Source organism: Hippoglossus hippoglossus, chromosome 15, assembly GCF_009819705.1.
Source record: "Hippoglossus hippoglossus isolate fHipHip1 chromosome 15, fHipHip1.pri, whole genome shotgun sequence".
Classification (NCBI taxonomy): domain Eukaryota; kingdom Metazoa; phylum Chordata; class Actinopteri; order Pleuronectiformes; family Pleuronectidae; genus Hippoglossus; species Hippoglossus hippoglossus.
The window spans coordinates 24,906,495-24,915,832 of NC_047165.1; the positions used below are offsets into that span (position 1 = coordinate 24,906,495).

General features: G+C 40.3%; 1 protein-coding gene across 1 annotated transcript; it reads right to left on the reverse strand.

Annotated features, from left to right (window-relative positions):
* Positions 1 to 5,068: 5,068 nt before the first annotated feature.
* Positions 5,069 to 8,071, reverse strand: chchd1 (coiled-coil-helix-coiled-coil-helix domain containing 1). Its single transcript, XM_034609503.1, has 3 exons — positions 7,730 to 8,071; positions 6,411 to 6,529; positions 5,069 to 5,344 (listed from the first exon to the last, which is right to left on the reverse strand). The coding sequence occupies exons 1-3, from the start codon at positions 7,866 to 7,868 to the stop codon at positions 5,234 to 5,236; spliced, it is 369 nt and encodes a 122-aa protein (XP_034465394.1). The 5' UTR covers positions 7,869 to 8,071; the 3' UTR covers positions 5,069 to 5,233.
* Positions 8,072 to 9,338: the final 1,267 nt, after the last annotated feature.

The following is a 9,338-nucleotide window of genomic DNA, read 5'->3' on the forward strand; positions in this document are numbered from 1 at the left end:
AAACAGAATAAAGTCCGTATCTTGATGCACAGTCAGTGATGTTAGTAGGTAAACCTGGCTAAAACTAATAAATCTGTTACGTTTGATGCTCAAAAAGGACTGGACCCACAATGTAGACAAAGAACACAGAATACAGGTTTAACCATTTATTGTACAGTTTGTAGGTAAATGGTTGAGCAGGGGACTGGGGCTAGTGAATGGCTGGACAAAGGGAACCTGCCGACAGGCAGTAGATGACAATCAGAGTTGATGGACTGCAAGTGAGTGAGTAGTTTGGGAAGAAGGTAGAGATTTGCCCTACGTTCACACTACAAGCCTTAGTGCTCAATTCAGATCTTTTTCTTGACCCGATTTTGATGTTGCTGTTCACATTATCTTTTAAAATGTGGCCAGTATCAGACTCCAATGTGAACTGGTCATGGCCCTGATGTGGTCCGCATGCACAGAAGAACAACAAGACGTCAACCGAAGCACGCTGTCTACGGAATTAAACAAGGAGAAGAAGTTTGTAAGGAACATGGAGGCAAAAGATGTGAGCGTTTACGGTTACATTTTTCACTTGATATGCTTTCAAACAGAGACCGGTTACGTTATGACTCCCCCAAGTTTTGCTTGTACAGATGTGCCACCGCAAGTACTTATAATCTCTAAAACTTCACTGTCCCTCCAATGAGTACCTCCGCCGCATCTGTCTTCCATGTTTGTTTTAGCTGATTGACTCCCACCCGCCCCTTCGCAAAATTATGAGAGCTGTCGATATAGAGTGATGTAAAATTCCAATACGGGTCACATGGCTGTTCAGTCAGAGGTCGCATTTAGAAAAAATCTGATCTGTATCTGATTTAGAACCACATATGAAAGTGGCCCAAATCTGATTTGAAAGTATCAGATTCCATGTGATCTGATACGGGAAGGGGAGAACCCCGGCGAAAACAAAAGGAAATAGATAGAGTACTGCAAACCCTAACAGAATCCTCCCTCATTAGGTGCCACTTTGTACTGAATCTATTTTTGAGAGTTGTTGATTCAACTGTGGGGAGGAAGATGTGGTCCGTTACTGTTGAATTTATAATCCTCAACCAAGACTGTCACATTGACCAAAGATCTCAGAGGATGAGATCAAGATAGTCGTGCAAGGCAATTATAGGCAGGATTTCAATGGGTTACTTTTAAGACACTGATGTTTTCCCTGGTAAGTTCTCACGAACAGATGATAATAAAGCTCAATCTTAATTGTAACATCTGAAATCTTTACAGTGCCTCTTGGGGCAGAAGCCTCAGATGTTTAAAGCATTTTACCCAGATCCCAGTGAAACAGCTGAGAACTTTCATCAATGAAATCTCAACAAGGATTAGGACAAACAAAAACAGAGCATATCTCGAGGATCTGAGATGATGTTTAAAAGCTTCTTGTCTTGTAGCCTCTCCCAAGGAGATAATGTGTTTGTTAGTTAGCAGGATTACTCACAGACAACTGAATCAATTTCCATGAAATTTTGTGGAGGGGTGGAGCGTGACCCAAGGTAGAACCCTTAACTTGGATATGGATAAAGGGGTAGATTCAGGATCCATATGTTGTTTTAATGTACCCTTGAAAGAAAAATATCTAATGAAATAGATTTTTTAAATACTTTTACTGGGTGTGGTGGTGACATAATAATGACACAACTGGCCAACATGTCAGAAGATGTAGAGACTTCCACAGAACTCAGGTTACTGTTTGCCAAGAATGTTTCACAGATTCAAAAAAAATCACATCAGTATAACTTTCTCAGGATTAATATCATGTTGCTTTTCTCCCGTTCATGGCGTCTGACTGTGTACTTCTTTAGAGGTTTGGTGTGTCCATGCTGGGTTGGAGGGATTGGAGGTTTGGGACTATGAGCCATGTTTGTGATTTTTGCATGGTATCAGTTTTATTATTTTGAGCAAAAATAGTAAATGTTTTAATATTGAGATAACATGTTTGATATGTGCAGCACCATGGCCTTTCCTTTAATGCAAACCTCAGGCCAAATTAATAGAAAGAATATTAATGGTGTCTCTCAAATTTCATCCAACTATTTGTTATGGGTAGTGTGGATTTAAATTTCTCATTCTGGGAGATATTCATCAGCTACTGTTATCTCATACTTATATATCAGTTTAATATGAAAGAGTAAATATGCAGGCTGAGGACATATGCATGTAAGAGTAAGTGAGTGATGATTGCTCCGGGCTATGGAGTAGTTTCCTCTGTGGTCTAGACATTTGGGAGAAGGTGATAAGCAGGGTAGGAAATGGTTCTTTAATGACGGGCAGATAAAAGGCACACAACAAAAACACAAACATTGCACAAAATCCTTCCTGTGCTTCAGACAAAACATGAAACCAAAGAGACAAACTACGTCCTATTAAAGATAGTGTGAAACTGGGAAACACAGGAAAGAATTAGAAAGGGAAGGTTGTTAAAATAGCATGAAACATCGAAGCAAAAGTTCAACTTCAAACAAGCTTCTTTCCAGTCAGAGGAGATGAGTGATATGCTGTTTGAACTAAGTATGTGCAATCTAACCAAGTTCAGAACAAAGAATGGAAGCAGGGGGACATTTTTGCCTAATTCTTTCACAAAGTTAATCAATCAAACATGACCTAAAGATCACTGAATTGTTTTAGTGTTGCTTGTGTTGATACCGACCTTTTTAATATATGATCAGTTAGTTTCATATATATAACGATGCAACATATAAATGATTAAATATTACATATGATGAAACATTTTGAACATGTATAAATGTATCACTACTTGTAATACTAGTAATTAGGTAGTAGTAACCAATTCACACTTTATGTTGCTGAGCAGAGAATCTATTGGTGGAGTTTCATGTTGCAGCTGAATACCCCTCACCTCACCCTCCCCACATGAAAGAGAACCTGTGGTAGCCTTCAGTTGTCATAAAAACTCAAAAGGTGTAGGTTTGTCCAGTACTGGTTTGTACTGTAAAAAACATGGCGGCCTCCATAGAGAGGAACCCTCCTGATGTAAATATCAATCAATCAAATTCTATTTGTATAGCCCATATTCACAAATCAAAATTTGTCTCATTGGGCTTTAACAAGGTGTGACATCCTCTGCCCTTAACCCTCAACAAGAGTCAGGAAAAACTACTAAAAACCCTTTTAACAGGGTAAAAAGAAGGTAGAAACCTCAGAGAGAGCCACATGTGAGGGATCCCTCTCCCAGGACGGACAGAAGTGCAATATTAAGTGTTTAAATATAAAGGGCCCATTTTAGGGTAAAGAAAACAATTTGTACAATTTAGATGAAACACACTAGTGAAAACATCACTAAGATTGTTTTATATTCAATTTCTGCCAATAGATCCCTTTCACCTAAATCTTGCACAATGAACCTTTAAAGATCAAACCTGTGTTATGAGCATATTTACATTTATTAGAGACTCAGTCTCAGAGGAAAAGTCTGATTCATTCCACTGTTTTAGATGACATAACTCAGCCTGTGAAATGATGGATGTCTTCTGAACGAGTCCTGTCATGTGTGAGATGTGGCTCAGGGGGCAGAGTAGGTTGCCCACTATGCACAGGGTTGGTGCTTCTGACAGATCAACAGCTCTTCATTTCAAGAAATGTCCCGATGGCAGGTAGAACAAACATTGTGCCTGTGTCTTGGTGTAACTGTGGAGGCTTCTTGCATTGAAGTTGCTGCTGTTTGACAATCAGCTGTCAAGTCTCATATAGCATAGATACCCATCAGCAAAATAATAAATCAATTGACCTTTTGATTGACAAAAAGTGATGCACTGTCCAATGTCCGGAATGCTGGTATTATGGTGAGTAGATTAAGGCTTGTTATCCAACCATGGACCACATTCATAGGGAATTGTCACTGACAATGTTTTACATATAATGTAATACATTTACTACGACCATTTTTTGCTTTTCTCCAGCTGTTAACACCCCCTTCTTTGCAGATTGCATCCAGACTTTCTCCAGCCAGCCGCCTTGTTAGAAGTCCAAGAGATGTGCGAGTGAGTTGATGCGATAATACATGGAGATCCTCCGGAGGATTCCAGACGAGCGAGTGGTTGTGTAGTAAGATTTCTAACATTCAACAGACGCAATACTGAAAAAAACAAAAACAAAACAAATATTTCATGATGAAAAAGTGGACCCAAACACATAGAAGACACCAAGGAATATGTAAAGACACCTTTTGGTGGCGTCGATGTGGTGTAATCAAAACTTTCTGCAGTGAAATTACACATTAAATCCTGTCTCTATCTGATGCACCTGAATGCTACAGAGATGTCTGTGTTGTTGTGAATGCATCTAAGCAGAAAATCTCCTCCAACATCTCTTGTTCATGTATGAAAGGCAAACTAGGGAGACGGTCCAGACCCAGTTCTGCAGACAATCCTCCAGAGTTTGTGTTTGAAAACAGATCTACATAGTTTTTGGAGAATACTATATTTTGTCACATGCGTGTGACCACACCACAGACTCAAAACTTATGCTTGACATTAGTGAATATATATTATGGCCCTGGGACACAGGCAGAGCATAAAAGGCACCGATTTATGGTTTGTTTAAAAAAAACTGTTTAAATCTACTGTATCCAGAAAGTTCTGCATCATCTACACTAACCTTTGCTTACAGGTAACGGTCTGTGTAACACTGTCTGAGTGAGAGGCACATTTTAGGTCAGCATCTGTTTACCAGCAGTCTCAGCTTCCACAAGAGCAATGAGGCATTTAAGTGTTCAGTGATAAGTTCCCGGATAGGAGCCATGAAACTGAAGAAGAATAATTGCATCACGTCCACTAACAACATCTCTGCACTGAATGAGATCGTTAAATTGTAAATTGGGTTGAGGGAAGGTGGCACCATTTTCATCAAAGTCAATTCAGGACACAAGAGAAAGTCACATTATATTTCAAACCAGTGTGTTGTGAATACAAAAGCTTTACCAGAACACTGGTAAATAATAATTGAGTATAAAATAATCTAAAAATCGAATAACCTAAAAAAATTCACACGCTGAAAGAGAGGTACAGTGAGTTTGTGTTGAAACCACCCTGGTCTGCTCCGTGCAATATTTATTCAATAAATGTTTATGAAACAATCACAACGCTGAACATTTTAACACGGTGAAATCCAGTTTGAGGACTCAGTCCTGTGGGCTGTTGAATCCTGCATATCAAGTCCACATGACAAATGCTTTGGAGCTGGCTTCCTAGACCTCAGAACGCAGGTTAGGATATCTCTTCAACAAGGTTGTGGCTAGTTTTGGATGCAGACGTCCTCCCTGGGTGCTGTTGTGGTCGGATTTATTCTTCGCAGCTGCCTGTGAATGAGAAAGAGAATTTGTTACTGGAGCTTTTCAATGAGACACGTGTTTTTGCTTTTGTACATCGTCAACTCAGAGTGTTGGAGTGCTTCACCCCTCAGAAACTCTGTAAGATCAGGTCAGCAAACATGAATGATGAGGTGCGAGGCAGACAATCTTGTCTAGCTTTTTCATTGTTGATTTAGTGCCATAGAGCCAGGTTTCCGTGGAAACAATCAGTTATACCTGCTGACCAATTGGACCAAAAGAGAACATAACATATAACATATATCATAAGACAATGATGACAAGGTAAAATGGCTTTTAGCGATTACAGTAACCTGTGAATATAAAATACCCAGCAGTGAAAACACACACGTCAGTCCTTTCTATGGTAAATGGTTTGTATTTATATAGCGCCTTTCTAGTCTTGATGACCACTCAAAGCGCACACACACATTCACACAGTATATCTATGGGCAGCACAACTTTTTTTCAAATCAATTTCACGATTATTTCAAACTTTTACTTCGATTACGATTAATGAACAATTATTATATTAACAAAATTAACTGACATGAGCCAGATTAAGTCGGTGAGAGGTTATAAATGTTGGTTTCTATACATTTTCGGTTAATTGCCCGGCCCTACAGATGAGTCTGTACACATTAAGGAACTACAACAGATCATCTGTCAGCTCTGCACTGTGCTGAGAGTTTATAACACTCAAAGTGCTTTTGTACTGTTCCACTCTTTACTGTATGTTCAAAATGTCATTTGAATCCTGCTGAGCAGTCTGATGTGGTTACTCTATCAGCCATGTTCTTAAAATATTCAAGAACTGATGAGCTATGAACAACATAAGAGTTTTTTGAATTTGCATTAATGTGCCGTATTGTCAAATAAAGTGTAGAGATGCAAGTATATCCAGATTAATATTGTTATCATTTTTTAACCAAAATCACCAAGCCCTAATATGTATAGAAATGAGTTAATGTACTTATAAAGTGATGCTTCCTGTAAACGAGTCATTTCCCTCCTCTCTTTGGAAACAAAGGTCACTTCAGGGCCTATGTGAACATACCTGAGCCTCCTTCACACAGGTATAGAATGTGTTGATCTCATTAGAGCACAGACCGTCCACAAAGTGGTTCAGCTTCCAACAGGCCATCAGCACGGACATCTCTGTGATACAGGAGGCCTCTGTGGAGACAACACTTCACACTTAATCCAACTTGATGTGGAACTTCCATGATTAGCAGTGTCTTAACAAGCCGTACAAGGAAATGGAGTGACGCCTGCAAGCTAGTTCAGGCAGCCAACTCCAGCTGCGCAATAAGTAAATAAGTAATTGCTCATCTATGTAATCATATGGGAGGGGGGGGGGGAATTAAGTCGGAGCCTAGACACCAAACACTAACATGCTCTACTGTTGCAATAAAAGTTTGAACGTGAGTACAACTCAGAGTTGTCTGACTGAACTGTGGCTTGTCGCTAATCACTCAGCTGTAGTTAACTACTAAAGAGACACACCACTCTGCCACTTGATGTGTAGTTTGTATGTACTTTTCGACCTGCTGACATGAGCGTTTAGATTTAACACAAAAAGGATCTTGGCCTTCACCTCACACTAACTTCAGCTTAGTCAGTGGGGTATAAATGGCAGGCGACTGGTGAACTGACTGTCTGAATCCATTGGTTCCATCATATACATTCTGCGGTTACAACCCTCTGCTAAAAAATATTGGTATTGCAATACCTGAGGTGAGACAGATAAGAGTAAAACAAAGATATAAATTCCTAACATGAAGTTAGATAGGTTCTTTTTACTTATTGATATTCACTCTGACAGTAAGCGTACTACCCCCTGAAAAACCTTTCAGAGCAAACATCTGTATTTTGGTTGTCAGTTGCCACCAGTTTGTTATTCAATCTGTCTTTAATTAGAAGACCACATTTAAATGCATGATTATATACAAATAGTAATACTGCTGTGTAAGATCACGTTCACCATTAATGTTATATCTTAGGAAATGTGAGAAATGTGAACTCAACACCAAAACAGAGTTTCTTGGAACAACTACTTCCAACTGGCATGGAGAAGGAGATCATCAGCATCCAGGCTGAAACCTTAAAGACATGTTCCTATTCACGTTGAATTAAAAAGTGAAATAATAATACAAATATATTAGGATGAAAAAGCAGAGCCATCCATGTAGAATACACTAAAGAATATATTAAGAGGGCTTTTGGTGAAATGAGCCGTCGCCGGTGTTGATGTTAAAACCTGACATCCACAAACATCCCCATCACCAATAACAATCCCCAAAACCACATACACCACGTCCTTCGATCAACTTGGTCTGCTGCCGCTTCGTGTCTCTGAGGTCCTTGGACTCTTACCTCCTTTCTGAAGTTTGCGGTTGGCTACAGCATCTCTCAGAGACAAGGTCCTGTTGGGTTTCAGCACCGGTTTCCCGTTGTGTCTGCTGAGCAGCCTGCTGACCTTCTCCTGGATCTGGACGGCTCCCTGCGCCGCCATGGTGCGTCCTGATGGCTGCTCCTCCCCACCTGGCCCTGAACGCAGCGAATACTTGTCCTGCGTCTGCCTGTGGAGGACGGAGGGAGGACAGGCTTCACCGTGGGCTGCGGTCCAAATATCAAAATACTCTGTTACGTCTCTCAGTCCTTCAGAGAGCTCATCTGAGGGACGCCATGCTCCACCGTAAAGCACAGTGTCGACTGTCGTAAAACTGACGTGCAGACAGGCGTCTTACCAACCGCTGCCGCGTTCAAGGGCGTTCGTAGTTCTCAGCACTGGTTAAACTACAAGCAGCTGATTCAGAGAGCAGAGCAGACAGATGAGGTTGGTATCCGATTCACAGCTTCCGGTTCGGCAGTGAAGGGGACAAAGTAAGGGAACCTTGCTGAGCGACTGATTCTCCGTCTGTATAGCACTTATCTAAACGAGTGCTTCACACAAAAGTCCATGGCAAAATTAAGATTTTATTGTAATAAGATATATTCTGTTCAATCCAATTTAAGAGCCAAATCACAACATAACAAGGTCAAGACCTTAAGTTTATAGAGAAATCCAACAGTTCCCACAATGAGCAGCACTTTGGCGACTGTGGAGAGAAACAACTCCCTTATTAACAGGAAGAAACCTCTAACAGAACCAGACTCAATGTGGGGGGCCATCTGCCTCGACCGGTTGGGGTGAGCAGGGAAAAATTGGGAAGAGAGGAGGTGGGTGGCAAAGAGGGGATAGAAAAGAGAGAGAGATGGGGGGGATTTGATGAACATGTGTTTTGAAGTTCAGATGAGAATCAAATGTGACACCTAGATTTATAGCTGTAGTTTGAATATTGGCTGCTGGGGGACCGAGAAATGATAGGGGTCTACCTGCTAGCTGTTGGGAAAACGAAGATAATTTTTTCCGTTTTATTTGAATTTAACTCTAGGAAGTTAAATGACATCCATTCCTTAATGGCAGATAGGCAGTGGCGGCTCCTGCCAAATTTATCAGGGGGAGCCATTGTTGCGATGATGGCTAAGGCTACCTGTTTAATGGGTAAATAAACTCAAGTCAGCTAAACATTGTCTCATTGCATTACCCACATTTGCATAAAATGTGTTTTTTTTCTGATCACCTCACATAGCAATACCACCAGTAACCACAAGACAAGAATTGTTCCTGAAGCTACATACTGTACAGTCATTTTGTAGACAGATCTTCATTAAAAAATATTTTTGCTCTAAAATGACTGAAAAATCCATTGTGGTCAACAGATAAAATGTCATCCATCAGTACCTTTGAATATGAAGAGAGACCTGTTTTGCCATTGATAAAATAAGTGTCATCAGATAAGATCGTATTTAAGGTTCAGCAAATCAAGAACATTTATTTTGTAGCTAGCTGTGTTGTTATTAAACAAAGAAATGAATGTTGGCATCGCCTTCTATTTACTACAGCTAGCAGTGCAGATCACAAAGTATCCACTAGATGGCA

What these genes read in the sequence shown, in the direction of transcription:
- chchd1 (XM_034609503.1), bottom strand. Translation starts at nt 7,868, where the DNA reads ATGGCGGCGCAGGGAGCCGTCCAGATCCAGGAGAAGGTCAGCAGGCTG. An exon ending in CCGCAAACTTCAGAAAGGAG is followed by an intron (nt 6,530 to 7,729) that starts GTAAGAGTCCAA and finishes TTGTCTCCACAG; the next exon opens with AGGCCTCCTGTATCACAGAG. An exon ending in CCTGTGTGAAGGAGGCTCAG is followed by an intron (nt 5,345 to 6,410) that starts GTATGTTCACAT and finishes TCTCATTCACAG; the next exon opens with GCAGCTGCGAAGAATAAATC.